The 25,095-nt window shown below is 37.9% G+C and overlaps 1 protein-coding gene and 1 long non-coding RNA gene across 3 annotated transcripts in view; one reads left to right on the top strand and one right to left on the bottom strand.

Annotated features, from left to right (window-relative positions):
* The window catches only part of GABRB1 (gamma-aminobutyric acid type A receptor subunit beta1), a 94,116-nt gene that overhangs the window by 42,219 nt on the left and 26,802 nt on the right, over positions 1–25,095 (bottom strand). For both annotated transcript variants that reach the window (XM_052681946.1, XM_052681945.1), the window contains one exon: positions 713–933. In XM_052681946.1, coding sequence (XP_052537906.1) covers positions 713–933 — 221 coding nt within the window. The remainder of the gene's footprint in view (positions 1–712; positions 934–25,095) is intronic.
* The window catches only part of LOC128080096 (uncharacterized), a 50,085-nt gene that overhangs the window by 5,402 nt on the left and 19,588 nt on the right, over positions 1–25,095 (top strand). The window lies entirely within an intron of this gene.

The raw sequence follows: 25,095 nt of genomic DNA, 5'->3' as shown, positions 1-25,095 counted from the left end.
AACAGCAATCGAAGTCGTCTCAAGCAGGTAGTGTTTTTTCCACTGCCTTGCAGCAAAGCTATTTTTAACTTTAAAAATAATCCAAAGCTCACTCAAGCTCTGCAGCCATCTCAACATAATACATAATTTAATTTCAATTCAATATTTTGAACGTTATTACGTTATAGCTGTTCTTTTCTAGAATATATTTTCTCTACAGGTGTGAATATAGGTTGTTTTGTATAAAGTAGCAGTTGTAATGTGAAGCAGTGATGCACTAGATCAAGGCAGATTAAATAAAACCTATATTCAGACATGTTGATAATCCTCAAATAATTCATTTAAATTTATGGATGTCTTTTTATTCTCTACTTCAGACGATTCCCAAATTTTATATTTCATATCACTCTAAAAAACTATGTGAGAAATATTAGAAGAGTTTATCTAAGTTATAGTAGATTACTGGGCAAGATCTGTAATAAAGATCTCATTAGTAGCATTAATGTGCTCAGAAGAACTGAAAGAGACATTTTTATTAGCTATAGCTAAGAAAAGTAATTTTCATGACTCTTGGAAAACTGTTATATATGTTGTTGTGCAGTACCTGGAATATTTGCTGACTTTTAAAGCTGCAGTGAGGAACCAAGTAAAAGGAGCGCATTGATAATACCTGCACCTAAAATCACAATCCATACATCTGATTTAAAACAAGTAGGAAACACCCAGTACATACCGTAGGCCATAAAGGACTGTCCCATCTGGATGGAGCCGAATCATTCGGTTCTTCACCGTCACTCCATGGACAAAAGACTTTTTGTCATTTTGGAAATACGTGTCAGGCACCCAGAGCTGGTCAGCTACTCGGTTGTCCAGAGTTAGGTTTAGAGGTATTCCAGAATAAGAGAGCCTTTTGTCCCTCCAGGACTGCTGGAAGTACATGGTAAGGGTGTAGTCCTAGAGAAATAATAAGAAGGGTTTTTTCTATTTTGCATGTATGCTGCTTAACAACATAACTTTCTGTTTGCAACTGAATATCAGTAATGCAACAGGAAGTTTAAGGATCATGAAATTGCAGGGGTTGGAAGGGATCTCAAGAGATCATGAAGTCCAAACCCCCCTGCTTAAACAGATACCTTACAATAGGTTGCACAGGTAGGCGTCCAGATGAGTCTTGAACATCTCGATAGAAAGAAATTCCACATCCTCTCTGGGCAACCTGTTCCAATGCTCTGTCATGTTTACTGTAATGAAGTTCTACCACACATTTTTATGGAACATCCAATGTTCAAGTTTTAGGACAAGGAGCAACAGCCTATAATTACGCAGCACTGAGAAGTGCCTGGCCTCATTCATTTGCTTCACACTTCCCTTCAGATAATTATAAATGTTAATCAGATTTCACCTCTGTCTTCTTTCCCTCAGGCTGGATAGACTTATGTTACTCAGTTTTTCCTCATAAGGGAGGTGCTCCAGGCCCTTTATTGTCATTGCGGCCCTTCACTGGACTCCTTCTAGGAGATCCCTGCCTTTTTTGAACTGGGGAGCCCAGAACTGGACACGGTATGTTTTCGTTATCCATTACAATGAGTCTTAGCCTGTTTGTGTTAGTGTCTAATTCACACTGTTTGCCAGTGGCAGTGATTTGCCCCACACATCCCTGGCCGTGGGCTTTCAAAGCCTCTTGTGCCAGAGGGTCTCCGTTGTACAGGTCACAAGATCTCCAGCCTACAGACTACATTCACAGTCTCTTGCAAGATTTCCTTTTACATGAAAACAGTAGAATTTAGCCAATCTCAGTCAAATAGCATTGCATATTATTGAGAATACGTTAGTGTATTCAATGTCTCCATTCTGAAATATTCTACGTGCAATCCAGAAACATCAACACTCCTTAAATCTTCTGAGAACGAGCAAATAGAACTGCAGAGTGTATAATGAATAACTAGTCATTCTGCAATGGCTGCAGTTGTCAGTTGTAAAGATCTTCAAGAGCTGGATAAATTTCACTTCAGCCAAGGCACTGAGGGGCTTTCTGTCCTTGGCCTTTCAAGCCATTGCCCCGTAGGAAATGAGCATCTTCTGCAGACCATTGTGCTATATTTTAGGGGAAAAGCAATTTATGTAGTCCTTCAGCTTTCCAATTGGTTTAAAAATAAATTGTTTTAAAAAGTTTCTCGTCTTACTCCCTCATTGTCTTTCTCTTTATGAATTTAGTGGTTTTTAAAGGATGGCTTTTCCACTTGGAAAAATTGACTGTGTTCTTTATATCTGATGGAGTTCTTACATATTTCTGTTCCAGAAATTTTTTAGACTACCAGTTTTATCCTCCTTATCTTTCTTCTCCCCTGTCCCCCTTTTTAATTTGCAAGTCATTTTTTGTCACATACTTAGCATTAAAAGTGACATTATAGATATAGAAAAGATTGGTTGGGTAAGATTTTCTTTTATGTAAGGGAAAGCCTCACCTCTGTCAACCTGACCTAGCCTGGACTGTAATTTTTGAAGAAATAGAGAGGATGAAAGCTGTCTGATGTGTCCTCATTTTTATTGGCTTCTAAAGAACATGTGAAAATCAAAGCACTATTGTTACCTTTCAAAAAGCCTTTCTGCCTGAAATACTGCATCTCACGGAGATATGAACTACATAGGTCTATCAGGGTTTGCCTCAGATTAATTTAAGCTCTGAAGGAGTGTCTGGCTGAACTGTGACTGTGCTTGGTCCAATGTAAAGAAACTTGACACTGAAAGACTTTGGTCCACTCTTGCCTATGCAGGCACCTTCCTGTAGAAGTTCCCTTCTGCTTCCGTTACATAAACAGAGCAGATGGGAGCTGGATGAAGGGGTAAAAAATCAACATTCTTGTACAGTTTTCACATGTTGTCTGCATTCTGTCCTATACTGCTTAAATTTTTACATAGAAAAAGTATCATAAATAATGGATGGAAGTTCAGTTCTTAAAGCTCAGCTCTTTGCTCTGTATCCTCTGTCTTCTGTGTAATTCAGCAAAGCCAACTACATGCAATTTTTATTTTTCCTTTATATTTTCTACAGATCTTAAAGCTGCTTTTGTATAACTGTCATGTCATCAGGGGAAAAAGGGAAAGAAGCTAACAATTGAGAGTTTTGTGTGATGGTTCTCAAAGCTCAATCAGAGAGAAAAATAGCCAAGATAGGCTACAAGATATTTGAAGGATGTGATCAGACGTTAAAAAAAAAAAAAAAAAAAAAAAAAAATCTGTCTCTTAGCTGCAGCTAGCAGAATGAAATAAGTTACTATATTTAGTATCTTGGTCTGTCTCAATTTTTATTTCATCTAGTTGTGCTTTATACAGAATACTGCTGTTGGTGGCACTAGAGTAGAGATGGTGAACCTACAATCTGAAGTTGTGCTGTACTGTGCAGAAATATGTGGCACATCAACAAGTATTAAAGACGAGAGAAAACTTGAGCTTCATCATAAAAGTATCTCCAGATTTCTTACATCACAGAGTTGTATTTTCTTTCTATTTCCCCGAAATCTGGGAGTTCTTCATTTGGTATTTTAATGAAGAAAATGAGGAGTTGCATGTTGTGATTTTTGGGTTTGTCCCTGTAAGTTTTCATTTTAAAAAGAGAAGTTAAAGGTTATTTCAGTGAAAAATTGTATCCGAAGTGTAATAATCTAAATTACATAATTGATGGTTGTTTTTTTTTTAATTGTTTGCTATGCTTGTAGTTGTTCTTTGTTTTTGGAATACAGCCTTATTTTTCTCCTATTTCATCAGAGGAGAATGAAGTGCCAGCAGGCCATGTACCTAGCTTCATCTCGGAATGTGTTCTAGAATGATTATTTTCTACATTTTGTAGTTGTATATGTGAGGTGAGATTTTAATGACTAATCATCTTCTACACAGTAAAATTTGCTGGAGGTTTTGTGGCTTCAAGCTTTGAGGTGTATGAATGGTAGCTAAATTTTCATATTTATAGTGGTGGTTGGCTGCAGAATTTTTTTTTTTTTAAGATTATGACAACATCTCAATAGACAAGTTCGTCTTGTTTTTACTACTGATTTCATTTTTTAAAAATGTAAATATTATTAGACTTCAAGTGACCTGCTTGCTAGGCTAATTTCTGTAACATGATAGAAACATGAGAGATTTTTCATTATCCTGGTTTCTGTGATGCATTTTAAGGTGTAGGAGTTAAAAGGAATACTGACATGCCAGTCTCAGTTAAGTGAGAGACTGTGAAAATGTGAATAAGAGAAACTAATGTATTTTCCTCAAAATGCCAAATTGCTGCTTAATCTGAGTTTAATCAACCTCATAAGAAATCACTGGCACCAAACTTCACTTAGGTAATATAAAATTTTTATAGGAGAACAGATGACTGTTGCCTTCTGTAACTGAAGTTAGAAAGTGGTTTGTAGTTTCAGTAAATAATAGACTGAGAGGTCTCATACAAAACTATTTCTTTTTTTTTTTTTTTTTTAATTTTTGTTTTGTTATGTATTTGAATAATTTTGTAATGCAATGTTTATAGATGATATAAGTGCAATAATGGAATTTTTCTTTCATGATAAGCTTCTGCATCTCTTTGAAACCAGTAGAGGTGCATTAAAATGCAGAAGTACTTTCCACTGTGTGGTTTACCAGTTCAGCACAACAGAAGATGTGAAATACATTGCTATATTATAATCAAACTTTCTGGGAGGCACACTGGTATTGCCCTGTTTATCTGATGATTTATGGACTACATATATAATGGAATAATATATAAGTGGAATATAAGAACAGTAAAAATATCTGGAGTCTTTGAAAATATAGCAGACGTGCCTGTTTTAAGAGCAAAATAAAAGGGTTCTTTTAATTTGCCACATTCAGCAATGTGATCTACAAGACTTTCTATTTTCTCTCTTTCCAAAATCATTCTAATCTAAGTTCTGCTATTATTTCATATATTTAAGTAAGAAGCTAAAAATTAACATCTGGAATGCAATTCTTAGCCAAAAAAAAAAAAAAAAAAAGAATATTTTGCAATTATGTAACCATTGTAGATAATTCAATATCAATTGTTAGAACTCCAGATGAGTCTGAGAGCAGCAAAGCAGAAAACACATCAATGTTATACTTTTAATAGTTATCAGTGTGCATTAATAGTGATGGGATATATACTGATCTTAAATTTAAATGAAATCATTAGGAATCACCCAATAACCAAATGAGTTGTAGCACCACTGAAAATAAGATGCAATTCAAATACAGTATAGCTTAATCAAGAGAAACATAACTGAAACTAAAATTTAAAATTAAATCTGGAGTGACGATCAGAATACTGACTGAAATAACGCAATAAATGTAGAATACCATATTTGTAAGTCCTGCAGGAATTCCAACATGTGATTAATTGGAGAAGGTTGTTGTCTGGGCTTACTGGATACAGAGAAAAAGGGAAAGGTAGAGTTTCAAGACTATGGTGAAGTGCTGTACTTGCAGCTTGGAAAAGGCATGCTCTTTTATATGTTGTAAGGATGCTAATGCCTCAGAAGAAAAAGTTTGCACTTGTTCAGTAAAGCTCTCCTCTGATTCATCTTGAAGAACCTACAGAAGATTCATGCCCTCACCTGCAAAAGATCTATTTTAAGACAAAGCAATGTAAGTGGTGAATTTTTTTTTCAGTTTTGTGTAATTTCTGATCTATACATGGTGATCAATTCCGGATATTGCACAACAATTAGGGGAAAATATTCTTCCTCCAAATTATGGAGGAAGAAAGTAGAAATTCTACTACTTCTGTTCTCTAGAAACTCCAGTTTAGCTGTATATCTTTAGCAAGTCAGCTGGCCAGTGAGTTATGGATGTGCACTCTAATGATTGACTGCATTTGCTTTTCTTTCTAAGGACATGATTGAGTGTTCCTTCTTCATTTGTTTTCAAGTGCACACTGATGCAACATGTGTTATCTGGTTCCCCTTCTCAGCCCAAGGAAATGAGAAGAGGGGGAAGAAGGTTGAAATATTCTTAAATTATTCTATGTTCTGTCTTTTTCACAAAAGAATGTGGTTATTGTGAACTAGACTTCTGTTGAGGAAACAAGATAGGAAGGTTCCCTGACTAAAAGACAATAGAAAAAGATCTATTTTCCTAAGATAAAGTTTATTTTATTTTTTTTTTAAAAAGGACAAGAATTTTCCCTAAGCAAGCTTCAGTTCTGCAAAAATTGTGTTTTCTCTCAGAAAATGGTGCATCACTTGTAGATGCTATATTTCTGCAGTAGAAAAAGCTGTGTGGATATTTGGATTGTTCCAATTGGTTGCTAGGTTGATAGTGAAGTGCCCCACATTTTTTCTTTCTTCAGAAGTGCTGGTAATTCTCCCAGGGTATGTCTCAAAAACCTTGTTGGCACTTATAAACTCACAATTAAATTAAGTATGCAGCATCACAGTCGTCTTACAAAAAGCAGCAGAGATCTGGCAGCAGTCTTTATAGCTTTAATCATGATTCTCTCTATTGTACAAAGAACAGCCAAGAACAAGATTAGACTCATTATAAGTGTAGCATGTTGGGAATGGAGACACTCATCATTACTGTACTGGGATCCAATATTACTCTTTGCAGTCAATGGTAGAAGTCCTCTTAATAGCAATGTGACAAAAATTGTATTCAATGTCTTCAGTCAAACCAGAAAGTAAAATATTTCTCAGCTCTTGGAAGATCATTGATATATTTTTTTTTGTTACATTTTGTTCTGCGTTATGATGTATGTTTGTATTTATTACTGCTTCTGAGATTTTTGTTATAATAGTTGTGCTTCACCTGACTTGGTATTATTTAAAACATAGAGGGTTAAAATCCCACATAGATTCTGTATTCCCATAAAATTCCGTTTTGCTCCTCTCTTAGCCTCGTGGTGGCCTACGGTTCTTCACAGGGGGTGCAGGGATAATGCTGAGCTCTGCTCCCTGGTGATTATGACAGGACCCCAGGGAACAGCGTGGAGATGTGTCAGGAAAGGGCCAGGTGACGGTTAGGTAAAAGTTCTGCACCAGCTCAGTGGGCATGGAACAGGCTGGCTGGTAGAGTCCAAGGAGTCTTTGGACAAAGCACTCAGCAATACATTAAGCAGTTGAGGAAGTCTTGATTGGAGCCAGGAGCTGGACTCAGCAATCCTTGTGTGTCCCTTCCAATTCAGGGCATTCTGTGATTCTTTTCAAACAAAGGATAATACTGCCATAAAATTGCCTGCTAGGATTGAAATTACTTACACGTAAGAATCAGGATGGGCATTTGGTAGGAAACAGTATTTCTGAGGTTCTAGTTTGAACTGCTAGGAGGTAGCCCCTTACTGAAAGACTGGCTCTTAATGTGGTGGGCATGGATTACCTTTGAGGGTCTATAGCTTGATATGTGACATGAGGTGTAAAGCAAGCTAAGAAAAGATGCAGCACTTTAACATTCCTGTAAAGTAAAAACTGTGGAAAAAAGGATAAATTAAACTAACACTTCCCTTGGTATCTATAAGAAAGAGAATGGGAAAGCAACCTTTTTTTTTTTTTTTTTTTTTTTTTTTTTCTGAAAACAGTTGTTTCTGAAGCACTTCATGTTTTTCTTGAAATTTCCACTTAGCTCAGCAGGCGTGAACTATGAGCCCATTTCGAAGAGCACTGCAGGTCTGTGAAGGCTGGCACAGCAATAAGGGCTCATGGTGTCAGTGAACAGTGCTGAAGGCAAAGCTGAGCTGATTGGTAGCCTGGGAGCAGATGGGAGTTTGCTGAAATTTTTCTTGTACACTATTGTGTAAGCCATAACACATTGTTCTGCTAATTTTATTAGCGCTGGACAGGAAGACACAGAACCCTGAATTCTGCATTGTACTGGAGCTTAATATGAAAGCAGTTAGACAAGCCTACCATGGCCAGACTCCTTCATTCGGGAGGATGCTGAAAAATGTAGGAGGGAAGTTACGTATATGTTGAGATTAGGTTGGGTTAAATCTACAGTAGCTGCAGATATTTCTTAATGCCTTTACATAAACAGTTATGTAGTATGGTGGTTAGGTGTGTGGTTTTATTTTATTTTTTTTAATTAATATATTTTTAAATGAATTTACTTCTATATAGGTTAGGTAGGAGCTATTTTTATTTTTGTGGTTCTGGTGATTGCTTGTCTTTACAGCAATCAGGACTAAAAATCATATGATCAATATATCTCTGATGTTTTCAAATGAATAATTACAACATTTTGTGTTGTTTCTTGAAATTGGGAATAAGGGAACATCTTGATGTTTCTACTTCATGGTACTTATCTGAGGGGAGGTATTTTACACTCAGCACTGATAATGCTGAAGATACTACTGCCATAGTAGAGTAAAGCTACCAACATGCTGTTGGAAAGACCTCTAGGAGTTTCCAGCCCAAGTTCCTGTTTGAAGCAGAACTATCATTAAGTTTCAGTCATCCACAGAAAAAAATTCTCTTCTTCCCTTAGAAAATCTTGGGAATTTACTGCCTCTGAGTGGATGCTTCCAGTAGTGCAATGTCTCTCTGGTGGGGAAAAAAGTCTTTCCTGTAATGCACCCTGAATGTGGCAAGGCACAATTAGTAGCTGTTGCTCTTCACTATATCATGTTGTTTTTTTTAACTGCCTTTTAAATTTTTTTACTCTTGAGGCAGGTATAGGCTGCAATAAGATTTCCTTTCCTGTCTCTTCTCCTTGCCAGACTTTGCTGCTTTTCTAGGCAGTTTGCTTTGCTTTGCTTCCACTCCTTGTATGCTCCCTTCTGTGCTTCAGTTCATCAAGAAGCACCTATCTTAGCTAGATATGCCTTCTGCAGAAGTTCCCAGTCTTCATGGATGATGAGATAGAATGTTTCTGGTTCTCATTTTCTCTTTAAAAATTATTTCCCCTGTATGGCTGCTTGATGGTGAATTTTACCTGACAATTACTCAGACAAGATTGATTTTACCATCCTGAAATCCAGAGCCTTAACTCTGCTGCTCACCATTCCCGACTTTCCTCCAAATCCTGAATCTGTCATCTTGTAGTCACTGCAAACCAAATGTGTTGTAAATATTTGCTCTGCATCCAGGATTTTTCTGCAAAAGGCAGCTTGAGAAAAACCTTTCCTCTGCAATTCCCCATGAGCTTCATAATTTAAGTATTAAGCTGCTTACATGAAGATCTAATATCTGACTTGACAATATGGATGCAAATTTTCTGCAGAAAACTTGGTTTTGGCTTTTGTGGGTAGTCAGTCTGGCTGCATGAATCATTGATACTAAATCCTCAGAACAGAACCCAGGTTATTTTTAGTGCTGATAATAAAAGGCTTGTTTTACTTTTTATCTTATTACTAGCGTAACCAATTGGGTAATTAATTGAGTTGGCCAATTTAAAATGATTTAAAAACATAAAAATCCTGTGTCATTATCAGTTTCATGGGAATCCACATTTCAAAGCATTTTGTAGTGTGCGAACACTTACTACGTGTCTTCTATGTACACTATACAAGAATATGAGCAAGAGCAAAGAGTCAGTTTGAAGGCATATGAGTAATAACCCTGAGCACTGATTAAGATATGGAAGCTAAATCTGTCTTTCCTGCAAAATAAGTAACAAGGTAGTACATAGAACAAGGGTGAATTATAATTGTTTGGAAAACTGTGTAGCTTAATTAAGAAAGTTGGAATTTGGCACTCATATGCAAAAGAAAAAAGGGGAAGTTTGGTGTGTGTTTTTTTTTTTTTTTTTTTTTTTGGTTGCTTCTTTTTTTTTTTTTTTTCAAATGAGGTTATTGATAAGGCAAAACTAAAAATTGCAGAATCATAGAATCGCAGGGATTAGAGGGGGATCTCTGGAGATCATCTAGTACAAACCCCCTTGCTAAAGCAGATTGCCTACACCATGGGAAAGCAACCAAGCAGGTTCTGAATATTGTCAAAGAAGGAGACTTCGTAACCTCTTTGGTCAGCTTGTTCCAGTGCTCTGTCATTCTCACATTACGTAAACTTTTCATCATGAAATACTGCTTGTATTGTAGTTTGTGTCCATTTGTCCCTGTTCTGTCTCTGGGCAACAATGAAAAGAGCCTGACACCATTCACTTGACTCCTACACTTTACACATACTTAAACAGTGATGAGAACACCTCTCAGTCTTCTCCAGGTTGAACAGTTCCAAATCTCTCAGCCTGCCCTCATAAGGGAGATGCTCCAGGCTCCCTAATCATCTTTATGGCTCTCTGCTGAACTCTCTCCAGTAGTTCTCTGTCCTTTTTGAACTGGGAGCCCAGAACTGGACACAGTACTCCAGATGTGGCCTCACCAGGACTGAGTAAGGAAGGAGGATCACCTCTCTCCACCTCCTGGCTATGCCCTTTTTGATGCATCTCAGTATACAATAGGTCTTCTTGGCATCAGGACACACTTCTGGCTCCTGGCCAACTTTTTGTTCACCAGGATACTGAGGTTCATTTTCTACAGGGCTTCTTTCCAGCAGCTCAGCCCCTTAACTGTATTGATGCTATGACTATTCCTTCCGTGGTGTAGGACACAGCAGAAGCCCTTACTGAATCTCATAAGGTTCCTCTCTGTCTGACACTCTCCAGCCTGTGCAGGTCTCACTGAATGACAGCACTGCTTTCTGGTGTATTAAATCAGTCTTTAACCCTTATGGCAAAAAGTCTCCCTGAGAATGAATTATCCAAAGGCTTTCACCTTAGTGAAAACCAAGATGACCACTATTTCCAACCTTTCCTGTCTGCCACTGCTCATCAGAATAGCTAGTTAGGAAGCAGGGAAAACTGATCCAGTTTGAAAGCTGACCTTGTTGATATAATTTTTGGTGTGGTGTTTTTCTTTTAAATCAGTTTTCTGACCTAGTCACTACTCAGTCTGCCCAAGTGCTAATGGTGAGGGAAAAGGGCAGCTTGGGGCAGCTCAGAGCAGCCGTGAAACTGTAGTCCAGAACAGCTTTTACCTCCTTGAATAATGAGACAAGAAAAAAAAAAAATGGACTTCTGAAAGATCCTAGATCCTTACTGTTCTCAACTGAAGGCACGTTTCTGTGTTTTTTACTTGTTGTTCAGAGGAAATAAGGGGAAAGCAGGATGAGACAGCAGCTTGGGGCTGTGCCTGGGGCTATGGCAGAAGCCAAGCCCGTTAGCTCTTCTATGCCTTCTGGGTCAGGATAACATAAGAAACTTGCATCTACTGCCAGGGCTGCACTGACACTTTCTAGAATGACTGTGGAGTTCAGAGTCCACGGCTTGGCACCTGGTGATCTATTTGCTCTTACTCTGTTGTTTATTATGCTGTTTCAGAGTTATCTTGCGTTTGTTTGTTATTACCAGAAAAATCTTTTCTACCTGCTTTAAAAAAATTAACTTAAAAAGCAACCAAAATACTTGCCAGGGGAAAACCAGGATAGACCTTCAAGGCTTCCTCGACTGCTAGAGTCAGCTACTGAATGTTGAGGCTCTCCAATGGAGCTTATCCAGCACGGTGACCTTAAAAGGATTGGGTGCCATTCTGAGATTGTTATAATTATTTTTTTCCTACTTTAATATTAGTTTTCTGTGTCTATCCTGAGATAGCAAAAGTAGTACCTGTAGCAATGCTTTTGTACACAGTTTTACACCCCTTAGAGCTTTTTTGTACAGTTGTCACAAGTATGAATGAGGAAGTTAAAACACTTTGTAGTGATCAATTATCACTAACAGAGAAGGTGTAGATTTGGGATGTCCTTAATTTTTACCTTGTCTGCTAAAAGTCCTCATGAGTTTCTTTCATTTAAAAATAAGCAAACAGCTACTTGCTACTGATAAGTTTTCACTGCTTTGCAAATTAGACAATTTCCATCTTGGAGGAAAGGAAATTCACTGTGATTTCAGGATTGAAATAAATCCTCCAAATTCTACCCATGTTTTTATTCCTTATTTGACAATATGGCTGTTTTTCTTTTCCCTAATGACTCTACTGAGTAGAAAAATACATTCTTTTGGCTAAAATCTGCTGTTATTTATACAGAAAAGCTCCACTTGCAGCTGGCCAAGCTATGTAGTCTGTGCCACCTTTGTTTAAAAATAAAACATAATGTTCTCCCAATGACAGTTTTTGATAGGACTTGCTTAAGTTATTACAGAACTGATGAAAGGCTTTCATTGGTGTCAGAGACATATGAAATGTGGAAGTTCAGGCGGCTTGACTCTTCTGAAGATAACACTGATAAACAGAGATAAACATGTTTGTGGACATGAATAGAAAACAAGTGGCAGTGAAGCATCCTGGCAGAGAAGTAAAATATGGGACAGCTGCAGTTTTCTTGCACCTATAAAGATGATCTGTGGCAAGGAGGAGATGGTGTTAATAAATAGAAGCTGTGACATGATACTGGCTATTTGTCAGTTTTGCTGGATGGCCAAGGTACTGACTAAGTCACAACATTGTTCGTGATATGAGCAGTGATGGAGATTATGGGGAGGCTCTTTGTGGTAATGGCAGTGAGTCTCCAATTTCTAATTCTTACCTGAACAAAATAGTTCTGTTTAGGGACTTCAGAGATAAATCCTAGGTGGCTAGGTAAGTGCTGCTGCAGCACAAAGTAAGGCACATTGTGCCATACAGTCACAGAAGGAATATGGCAAACTACTTCTCTTAAGGTTCCTGATTATGCGATATAGATGTGGTCGAGTACAGCCTTAGTGGAATGATCCTTTCCATTTGTCACTTCTTATTTTCTTTACCTGATCAAATAAATCTTCAGTACAGAATTGGTATATTTGCATGATTGTTTGCTGAAAGGCTTAGAGATAAACACTGTCGCTAGTTAAAGGACTTTCTAGATGAATCTCTTGCTTCTGGATAGATGTCTAGTTTCTCATTTATTTATAGCACGAGTGGCTTTAGTATCTGTTCAAGTATGATAATAAATTCAACAGATTACCAAACGTTATGTTTTCCTCCTTGCTTTCAGCCGATTACAACATCCCTAGGTATTTCAGGATAATATGAACATCTGTTCCCTGGAGATTGACTTTTCACAGACTGTAATCATAGAGCTAATAAGAGGAATGGAGAATGGAGTTTGGGAAACAATTCTGGCTGTCCTTGCATCTCTTATCCTAATATTTCATTCCTTTTATTAGATTGGCTTTCTAAAGTATCCTACAGCAAACTTACCAGATGCATTTTCTTTGGAACAGGATAGAAAATCAAGTGGTAACTGTAGGACTTGAACAGCTTTCTCTAACCATTTTAATTAGCAGATCATCAAAAAAGAACAGTCCTGATTCCTTCCCCTTTCATCCTGAGCTCTACTGCACAAAGCCAGAAGCAGGTCTCACTTGAGCACTCACCACTGCTCTCAGGCAGAAATCTCCCCAATTTCTCATAATTTAGGATTAATTAAATAAACTACTTTCCTGGATTAATTTTCAGTTTGTGATTTTTAATGATAAAAGTGAACTTTGGCATCCAATCTGCACTCTTTAAAATAGGCTGAGGAAAATGTGTCATAAATTTTAAGAGGAATTTAATTTAACAGGGAAGTCATTGTACTCTGAAACTGTGCTACTTTCAGTCTAACCCACAAGGCTGTGGAGAGATCATTTCCGTCCTGTATTCTGGAGGTTCTTGTACCTTTTCACATATCATCTGATGCTGGTCGTTATGGGGATAAAACTAAAGATAATGTCAAGTTTCAGGCATCATGTCAACCCTGTTGTTCTAAGGCAGCCAAATGAATGTTAGCTCTTGGACATCTCCTGCATTAAAGACATGGTAAAATAAATATCTGTGTATTGAGCAGTGAAATAACATCAGATGAGAAAGAGCTCTATATCTGTAAGAGACTGGACAGTTAATTCAACAACCATAATCTTCCTGAGAACACGTAAGGACAAAATAGAAGAATAAGTTCAGTTTGGCTGTAGTAAAATGGAATTCAGTAGGCTTACTTTGTAAATTGCCTGCTGTAATGGTAGCTGATGAAGTTTTGAAACATAGGTAATACTCCTCCGAATTATGTCTTCTCTTAGGAGACAACTAATCCTATATTACCACCCAGATGTTTGAGAAAAGCTTTCCTGTGGTGAAAAGATCACTAAGATCATTGTTCTGTATGGGGGCAGTGCCTCCTATTTATTCCCCCCTTATTTATTTATTTTTTTTTAAGTTTGTATTTCCAGGAGCCATGGTCAGCTTTTAACTGTATTCCTTTCTTCTTCAAATTCTGTATGCAAAGTTTGCTTCTCTTAAATATCTTTATTTCTCTTCAAAATCAAATTATGTTCAGCAGTTTGTGTCAATTCAGTATTGGATCAACTCTCCTTCTCTATTTCACGAGAAGTCAAAATCTGGTAACTGAAAGAAAATCACTATGGTTACATTAGCCAGTGAGGGACCCAGGATATTTAGACCTTACTGCTTTTAACAAAATATGTAGTTGAGACACTCATGGACATTTGTGATTGTATTTGCAAGTGTTAAAACTGACACTGACAGTTTCAGATAATTCTATTGCAACGTTTTGCTTGCATCACAGTAATCTGCTATTATAGATTTATTGCTTACCTAAGAAGTGAAAGTGTATGCACGAGTTTAAAACATAGCTTAAAGCATGTTGGTTACTTTCTTCAGTCAGAAATCCATGACTTAGTCACCACCTGGATAGTAGTCTGTGTCGACACTTTCAGCCAAGAAACTATTGAAAGCTGATTCTTTCCCAGCTGCAAATATTGCCAAGACATTACAGTGAGACACTTTTAGGTATTATGAGAGTATGAACATTATGAAGCCTTGGAGCTTCTGCAAGATACAGCAGATGACTTTTATGGCTGCTATGGTGGTTGGCATCTCCTATTTTGAGCTCTCATCCCTAATTTCAACCCAACTGCTTTCAGCTGGGGAGATTGTTGCTGACCTACCATAGCTCTCTCCAGCATAAAGGTATCTATTTGTAAGTCAGCTACAACTAAAAGCTCTATCAGAGAGGCCAAAGACAGAGATCTGACCAGCTGTTGTGCAACAACAAGTGTGCAAACTGGCTTCACCAAGACAACTTGTTTGTAAGATTTGATGCGGGGTTGTCATGGCACTAAAATCAGTATGCAGATCTGTTCTAGGTCTTCAGTTGTTTTGAGCTGCTGAGCCTCAGCAGGGTCTGCGTGTTGATTTCCACTGGTGCTGCCAGTAATTCACTTAAGCTTGTTCTTTTCAAGCACCCAGTGTCTTCACTGTAAGAAGAGCTGCTTGAAAGAATGTGAATTCTGAGCTCCATTAAAGCATTGCAGGGAGGTGTGCCTAAAGCCAAGTCTTATGTAGAATCTGAACAAATGATGCTTTTGCACTGGCACAAGCCTCCTGGCTGTGACTCAGACATATTGTGAATCTGAACAGGGAATGTAGATCATGTCACTTCATATTTTTTTCTGAATACTTGTCTAGATAAAAGATAAACATGGTGGCTCTGAACTGTGTGGTGTTCAGCAAAACATCTCAGATTGTGCCAGCTGTGTTGGAGAAGATGGGAATTATTACAAGAATGATTAGGATACTGGATAAAAGGAATATTCTAGTACTGTGTGCTGAATGTGGAAGAACACAGGTGGAAATATTCAAGGATCAGATTTGGGACTACATTTTGTTGTGGGTTTTTTTTCTTTAATGACTTGACAATCAAAATGTGTCAATCAAATTTTCAACTGATATTAAAGGTGGAGCCAGTGTCAGTATCAGAATATAAAAATATCACAATGACTATCTTGAATACTGGGATAGTTGAAGTGGGATTATATTCAGTGCTGAAAAGAGCTTGGTTATGGACTGGGAGACTAATGGCAAGAATGTATTTTACCAGTTGACAGCTTACTGGGATGAAGTAAAGAAGAAAAGAGATAAATATTGATCAATCTGATGTGTCCCCTTTCAGCAGATGTGACAGAAGAAATATGATCTTATTGTGTACTAATTAATATACTGAAATGATATACCCTGAAATGATTCAGGGACATGCTAACCTGGCTGTCCATCAGGAAGTGGGACAGGGAACACAGAGTTCCATCCTGGTGATTCACAGAGACCAGTTTATTATCAGGGAGATTTATTCAAGCAGGAGAAGATGAATAGAAAGGCTGGAGAGTCCTGAGCTCCAGTTCCAGCTCTGGCAGAAGTGAGCTTGGTTAATCTGACTTTAGGAAAGCAGGATGAGATGGCTGTATGCAGTCGTAGAATACTTCTACAAGCCAAGGACAGCTGGACTGTGTGCTCTGCCTTACAATGTGAAGCCATTGTTTTGCATGCTGATGCAGACTGACTATTAAAAACACGTTTCTGACTAGCAAGTAACTCTGGGTCTGCTGTTTCTGAAGCTGCAGGCTGTTTCCTGACTTATGTGCTGCAGATAGGGAAGCAACTCATCCTTTCCCTAGCTTCAAAGTTTTCAGTGCAACTTCAATGATGCCTGCAAGCTGTGAGGTTAGGCTTTGCTGCTCCCTGCAGACAGGAGAAGACGATTTTTGTCAGGCAATTGAAACTAAAATCCACCTTTGGTAGGGGGTCAGCGGTATGGTTGTCTCTAGGTGTTTTATTACAACTCCTGTTTAGACCTTAAGGGCTTTTTTTTTTCTGCAGAAAGTGATGGCTCAACATGGAGAGGAGGTGGAGTTTGAAGTATTGGAGCATGAGAGTGAGGATCAGGCAAAGGCTGGCTCCTTAGAGATCAGGAAACTGACCAGAAGGAATCAGAGGGCGGCACAGGAAAGCACTTTTCTAATATTTGAAATGAAGTCTGGGAAATGCTGCTCCTTTTTGCAAAGCTCTCACTTCTACAAAACAAGAGGGGAAAAAAAGAAACAAAAGCAATACAAGGATTTAAACAATATAGTGCTGTGAAAGCCTGGGAAAAGAAAGAGGCAAGCATGAATGCTTGTGAAATGGGGAATAATTGCATCAGAAGGAATAATAGTGTGTTTTCAGATCAATAATCAAATGGAAAAATAAAAAATTGTATCAAATCACCCAAAAGAAAGAAGCTGAGTTTTCTTGCTGAAATGAAAATTTTTCTTACGTATTATTGAGCAAATAACAGCTTTTAATTGGCTTATGCTGTTTGAAAGATGCCCTTCACCAGGTTAGCCTTACTTTTGTGAGGCTAACACAGAAAATTATTCCATTCTAGTAAGGTATTTTTCTGAGAGAATCTCCTACATTATTTTATCCTTATTACTGCAATAGAATGTGTGCTTTTTTTTTTTTTTTAATTAAAGTGTGTCATGAAATAATGAGGATTAATTTTTTTTAACCATGAAATACTGTCATGCTTTGGCAGAAGAATGGCAGAAAAAGAACTCATGAAGAATTAATCTGAAACACTTCACTGTGATTAAGTGCACATTAGTAAAGAAGATATAACAGTGGGAGCTTTGAATGACTGTGAGTAACAGTTAAGTGAATGATAGATCTTCTTGTGTTTTCTTGTACTCTCAAGTGTTGTGAAAAATGAAGAAAAAATAAATGAGAAGTGTCCCTTGCACTTTGAGCAAAGAAACGTTGGGAGTCAAGTTCTGTAACTGCTTGCTTACAGACACATGTACCATGTAGTGCGTATACAGAAGTCTCTTTAGCAAGTAATAGTTTGCAAGTAATAGTTCTTTCTGGCCACTGTATTTTAATATTGAGATATCTACTGCAGAAATGCGTGTGGCTAAAATAATATAGGAGTGTTTCTGTGCATATCCTGATGTAACAGTTGGCTCCCAGCTAAGTTTTTAATAATCACTTTCATACTTGGAAAAGGAGAAGATCTGACATTTGATTCCAGAATACTAGCTCATTCTTTCTTTTCACTAAGGTATAAAATACTTCCTTATTAAAGAAAACATGTTTCACTAATAGAAGGCACTATGCTACGATGGTGGAGCATAACAAGCTACGGGGAGTAAAATAGTGTTTGCATCCCATTCTTGTATATTTTCAAATACTGTTGTGTTTTTTTGGTTTTTTTTTTTTTGTTCTGTTTTGTTTTTTCAGATTTACTGATAAAATGTGGCAGGATAAGCATGTAGTAAAGACCATTCACCTGCCTTGTTGATGTTTGTAAGTGTCGATAAGATCCCCTCTCAGTCCTCTCCAGGCTGAACAGTCCCAGGTTTTTCAGTCTTTTCTCATAAACGCAATACTCCATACAAAAAGAGTATGGAAACAAATGGAGACATATTGTGGAGTATTGCAGAGATGGAGACAGCTTTTTATTTCTACACTTTTTCTACATGTTCAGAGTTGCTGGAAGTCTCCAGGTGCAGTCATACTGTCCTTCCCAAACATATTTGTCCATAAGATGAGAGCTGGTAAGCAGCTGGCAACGCTGAGTACTACACATACACTGCAGCGACTTGTGTCAAACATCATTTGAGTCAAACTGTTGGTGATGACTTCCCAGCATTTGTGAGCCTAACTTGCAGCATTACTTCTCCCTGGAGTTTTTTAGGTGGAGGCTGCAAAAATGGTGAAAGGTTGGCCAGAAATATGCTGTAACATCAGGCCAACGGGTAAGAGAATCAAGGCTTAACCTCTCAATACAGCAATGGGGAGTTATTTACCAGATCTACAGGTACTCTTAGTTTTAGAGCCTAGTCTGATTCTGAGTCTAATAGGTTCGCGTACAGTGCTGTGAAGTATTTTATCTGAGAGGATTAATTCACAGGTCGAAATATGTGTTTGACCAGTGTTTGTTGCTGCTGCTCTTGGGGACAAGACTTTTCTCTGATAGTAGTCAGATGCACCTTTTGTCTGTGACACACTGAAAATATTTACATGCTGAGTGTAATGACTTAATTCTCACAGTTTTTCTTTATCTCTTCCTTTATTAGTCAGTTCATACATGTTTGTTCAAAATAGTAAACGCTTCTACCCAAATCTCTTTTGATATTTTTCTGGTATTGGTGCTTTTCTGTTTTGTGGCTAAGTTGACTGCTTAAGGCAAACTGGAGGCACTGGGGTGGGTGAATATTTGTTTCCACTCTACACGCTGTTTGCTGAAAAAATACAGTGAGCCTTCTAGCCCTTACAAAATGAGCTGTCAAAATGTTCATCTTGAGACAGTTTGATATGGACCAGTAGAGCAACACTGTGTGATAAATGTGAAATTGGACAAGCGAGGGCTGCTTATGCTGGTGGCCTTTAAACTTTGAAAGAAAGAGTGGTCCTGGACTTGTGAGATGAGCTGCAAATTAAAACAGATAGTATCTCTGGTTAAAGAAGATTAAAGAATACAAAGGTTAACTTTAATTAAAATCCACCCTTGTTTTCATGCTTCCTTCATCACACTCTTGCCAAGTAAGAAAAATCCTTGTGAAACAAAATTTATTCTAGCTCTAAAATACTGTCAGTTCTTAAAAAAAAAAAAACAAACAAAAAAAAAAAAACAAAAAAAAAAACAGGCAATTTACTGAATATTTATTAAATTATTTATCTTCAGTATGCTGTGCTTTTCTCTTCTAGATTATATGTGCTATTTACCCATGCTATTTATATTTATTTATTTACTCTTATTTATAACGTAATGTTATAACTTATAACGTAATGTTTCCTTTCATGCTTTCAGCGACTTGTTTTTGCAAGACAGTTTGGCTGGACTTAGGGTAGGTTTATTGCAGCTAAAATAAGTTACTGGAATAATCAGATTAACTGTACAGGTGGCAGGTAGGGCTGAGTAATCTATCATCCTCCACATAAGCAGTTCCAGGAATTCATTATTTTTTGCTTTCTGAACGACCTTCATAAGCCATCTATGTCTGATGCCTTTATATGCTGAAGGTGCAGACCTTCATGCTGTATTCTGGACTCGGAAGGGGGAAAAAAAGTATGGATTTTAGCTAACAATTCTAAGCCAGCTCAATTTCAAAATTAACAGAAAATCTTTCAATGTCTTCTTGCAAATTAATAAGCAAATTAGAAGTGAAGAGTTGAAACTGACAATATCAGTGCAAGAATGATTGTGGTGACCTTATACTAAGTATTTCTTAAGTTTTTTCTTGATCTGTACTTCTCTGTACCTCAATTTACTCACTTGTAATATAATAAATCTTGTGTCTTCCACAGGGCTGTTCTGAGGCTTAATTAATCATACTCTTCAAAGAACTAGAGTTATTATACTGCAATATGTAAAATGTCACACAGTAGTAGGTGAAAGAAATGAAATGTTCAAATAGCTACAGATGTTGAGAAGGGATCTGTGTCTTGAAGGTGCTTTTAGTTTTCTTTGCAGTAGTAACTTGAGAAGCAGGAGAATTGAAATGAAAATGAATAGATACATCAGAATGTTTCCTTCATTGCTAATTTAAAGAGACTTTAAATTGAGAATGTGTTGACGTCTGGAAATCACAGATGAAATTAAAGACTGCAAATAATAAAGTGTCCTCAGTCTAGAAGTGTAGAACTAGAACCTAATACTGAAAGCATCCTATTACTTGGCCACCTGTCAGAATATACCACGTGAATTCTCAGAAAAAATTACAGGTTTTGGTAATGGAAACACTGTCTGTAGTCAGTATATATTTTGAGACATTATTTATTTATTTTAGAGTATATTTGTTTGGGTTTTGGTAGAATTGCAATTTTTGATTGCTTAGGGAGGAAACTGCCTTTTCACCCTTTAAAGTAGCTTCAATATAGCAATTACTCTCAGCTCAATTATCATCTATTACTTAAAATGCTCCCTACAGCTATTCTAGAGTAGAGAATTTGTGTGTGTGCATGTATATATAAATGAAGTTCCGTCTGATCTGCATAAGGAATTGCAAATTTCTTAGGCAAATGCTAGATCTCTAATGTGGGTTGCTCCAGGGATTGTTATGTGTTAATAGCGACTTGACAGGCAGTTGTACACCTGTGTGTGTGTGCGTGTGTGAGACTCCCTGGTTTAAATTCATGAATTTCTCTATAGAATGAGGGAATGCAGGAAAAAGTTTGAGGAAAACTTTGATGTCGTTGATGTACGAGCTGTATGAGTAGTGTGATGCATTGAATACTGGCTGTATGGCTGAGCCCTGAGATCTGTATCGATGATCTACTTTCATAAATGCCTGAAGGGAGGCTGCAAATATAATTAAGCCAGGCTCTTTACAGTGGTACTCAGTGATGGGGCAAGAGGTAATGAACACAAACTGGAACACAGGAGGTTCTGTCAGGATGTCAGGAAATATTTATTGTGAAGGTGACAGAACACTGGAACTAGTCGCCCAGAGAGGTTGCGGAGTCATGAACTCTTAGATATTTCTGTGAAGGTCTCCAAAAGTCATCTGGGCATGTTCTTGGGCAGTGTGCTCTGGGTCCCTCTTTGAGCAGAGGATTGGCTCAGATGAGCACAGAGGTCCCTTCCAGCCTCAGCTGGGCTGTGTTTCTATCAAAGTATCATCTATTAAGTTTGCAGTTCTTAAGTATATTAAAGTTTGGACATTTGTACAGGCACAGCGTCTACTGAGGAGAATTTGGCCTTTCTAACTTATATAATCACCTTCACCAATATGTATTTATGCAGTAGATGGGTTTTTATTGAGATCACCCAAAAGGTGAATTAGATTTGAATGGATTTATCTAAGCTGTAATGCTTCACACATTCTGCTAGCACACTGCATGCTGCATTAGCTGCTTTCTGCCTTATTACCCTATAAAGTCCTAAATGTTTTGTGACTTTGTTATTGTAGAGAATTGACTTTCCAAACCTGATGCCTCTGCTGCAGCAATTAGTGTTAATGTGTGAACTAACAACCAGCTTTAAAAACAGAGGGAATAAAGAAGAAACATCTCATAAACTGCAATAGTCTATATGCCATTTTTTTCCTTTCTATCACAGCACGCTGAGAAGTGAGAAATGCTGAGTGAAATGACAAGAACACGGCCTGCTCTAGAAACTTAGTTGACATATAGCATTAAAAAGTATCTGTCATAAGCAAGGGAAATTTCCAGGCATGTGTTCTGTGGAAAGAACTGGTAAATTCTGAAGCCTTAATTAGAAGTTCACTTGCTTGTTTGCTGTTGTTTATTTAATTTTTCAGTTAAAGCTGTTGGAATATGGCTTATTTTCCCTCCACTTCCCCTTTTTGCACTTTATGAAGACTCTAGCTCAAATGTTTAGTGGTAGAAGAATTCATTGGAGGAGTGCACTGGTTGTGACTGTAAGCAGCCAAAAGAGCTCCTGGAGATCTAGGTTCTATGCTTTGACCTGTGTGTAACATTTCTGTGTTTCAGGTACACAGGGTGGTAATCTGCAGACTCCTTTTTTTCTGGTATGATGTCTACTCAAAATGGTGCTAGCTGTGTTGTTGTGCTTTATACCACAACCTGTTAAAAATGAGCATCTGTGTATATGCCTAGGAAGCCTTCACAAGACTCATTCAGAAGTGGATTTGATATAGACACAAACAGCTCCGAATACAACGTGAACTAAAGTCAGCCCTCTCTGAAGGGCTGTGGTAATGAGGAACAGTACTGTATTTGCTGAAATAAACACAAGAAATATTGAATCCAGTGCTGGATCAGCTAAAGCATGTCCAAATTATTGTCCTGACTTATCTGTTGCTTTATAATAAGGAAACTCTAGAGGAGCCAGCAGTGGTCACTGAAGAATTTATTATGTAGCATCTACTCAACAGTGGGAAAATTGGGAATTTTGTTTAGGGATTTGTCTGTGAAACTGTTCTCAAAATAGAAATGAGGGTTGCATAGTATGGTCTGCAGTTGTGATAACTTAGATCTATTTTAAAACTAGTATCTCGGAGAGCTTGCAGGTGAACTAACCCGAGTGGAAGCTGATGAGAGTCCATGTAATATAAAATGAAAAGAAACAACAAAAGACATGATATCAGCAGTCAAAATCAGAGCTGTGATAGGCAGGCTGATAGGAAGTAAGAGAGGTGCCTGCTTCTTTGAACTCTTCTCCTTTTTCTCTGGTACCATGTCTGAGAAAAGCTTCAGGTAAAAATCTCTGCGGATTTTTTGTTTGTTTTTAAGCTACAGCTTGTAGACTTTGTAGTTTTAAACAAACAGATATACTGCCAGAGGACAGGGGATTTCTAAACCATGTAACAACAGCTTTTAAGAAATATTGTATTTTCTCCAGGAGGTAAAGGTATGGTTGGTCTGCAAATGCCTGGTGGATAGCAGATTTAGGCACTCAAAGCATTAGCAGCTAGGAAGGATAAATATACCCAGAGGTTCATGGATGCTGCTAGGTAAACAACCCTGCAACACAGGAGATGAACTGCATGTCCTAAGAGAAGGACTATGACTGGATGTTACTGACTATAAAGATGTGTCATCCAAGGTTCTGGTAGCTGAAAGCTCAGGCATACCATGAAGAATTTAACAGATCCTGTGGCAAAGGGGATATTTGTGAAGATTTGTGTGTTGATAAAGATTCTTGAAAGAAATGCACTGAGAACAGAAATTGCCAGGGGGGAAAGATTCACAGCGAAGCATGCCTGATATAAGCTGAAATTAACAAAAATTTCAATGGAATATCTTGGTCTAGCTGATGTCAGATGTGCCACTGTATTTTACTTATGTAGATTCCTCTGTTATGAAAACAACCTTAATAAGCCAGATTCCAATAGAGAAAACACCATTTGCAGCAGGGAGTGTGATGAATATACCTCAGCAGAATAATCCTGGCAAAGCTGTGTGCTCTGTTTTAAGAGGGCTACAGCAGCAATGAATATGTCTTCTATAGAGAAGTGCTTTGGCAAGAGGCTTACTTGTACAAGCTGAACCAAAATCATGGCATGAAGCTTTCATCCCAGTGAAAAGCAAGTTGGGCATAAGCCTCTTTAACGCAGGTGATGCACTTGAATTGTGGCTCTTGTTGTAAAAGGTGTATGGTGACTTCAAACTCTTGTTTGCCTTTGATGATGCTGTTATATGAAACTAATTACCTCTAGATTATACACAGAATTCTCATAGCAGTATGTTTAAAATATAAGGAAACCAGCAGAAAATGATGACTATCATTCCTAGAAAGCTCTGTTTCAGAATAAACTACTGGATGCACACAGATTCTTAAGCTAGTAAGTGTGGTCTCCTGGCTGGAACTGACCAGAACTGCCCTCTGGCTCCTGGGATGACTCATTCTCTGAGTTACAGTTTGTTTTCCCTTTGTGAGGGACCTGTCTGAAGGCAGTATACTGCTGCAGCTCTCTGCATCACTGCTTCTGCACAGCATGGTGGGGCTACTTCTTCTGGCCCTTATGGACAGGTTTCCAAGGCTTTCACCTGTCCTGCTGGGGAATAAATCATTGCAGAACAGTTAAGACAGCTGAGCCTTTCCTTTTGAGACTCTGTATCTGCCTTGGAGACAAAGTCCCTGGGAGACGCTGAAGCTGCTCTATCTTCAGACAATGACTTTTTAGCACTGAAACTCTAACTCGGGAAGACAGTGATCTACAATGTACTGCTTACTCTATTCTCAGAAACAACAGAAAGTGCAAAATGCCACTGTGAGATGAAGGGAAGGAGTAAACCGTGTTAACACATTTGGAAAAAATAGAGCCCAAGAAAAGACTTGGTTGGTGTCAGAGTTCCTTGCCTGTCACAGTCAATCATACAAATCCCAGTGTTGTTATGTCTGCAGCAGATGTTTTTATTATTGATGATGGGCTTTGGGGAATTTGTGTCTAGTTGGATTTGATTTGGTGTTACCATCTTTTTCTCAAGGCTGTTTCAGACCTTCTGGGAGCACCACTGCAGGGTGACAATTTACTCAGGTTGTTTGTAAACTTCATAGTCATGTTCCTCTATCTGCTACCTTGACGCTTATTTTGATCAAGAATTGACACCAGAGAAGTGCATTTCTCCCTTTATTTTCTCTTAATAAGACTGGGGAGAGAATTGAACTTTCTGCTGTAAAATTTTCTAATTGTTCTCCCAGAAAGAGTGGGGATTTGGAAAGAGGCTGAGATTTCCCTGAAATACAAGAAGCTGCATTTGGTGCAAGAGTGAAGGATTAGACAGACTATTAGAAAGTTGGCAAAGAAAATACTCTGTAAATCCAAGGGATTGGTTCAGATCTGGTTTTATTTAAAAACCTGTTCACACAAATTTCAATCAAGGATATTGAACTGCATGAGAACAAGTTGTTGCTGATCAGT

This window comes from Tympanuchus pallidicinctus, unplaced genomic scaffold, assembly GCF_026119805.1.
Source record: "Tympanuchus pallidicinctus isolate F22 unplaced genomic scaffold, pur_lepc_1.0 scaffold2, whole genome shotgun sequence".
In the NCBI taxonomy this organism is placed as follows: domain Eukaryota; kingdom Metazoa; phylum Chordata; class Aves; order Galliformes; family Phasianidae; genus Tympanuchus; species Tympanuchus pallidicinctus.
This window is presented reverse-complemented; position numbering and strand designations above follow the sequence as displayed.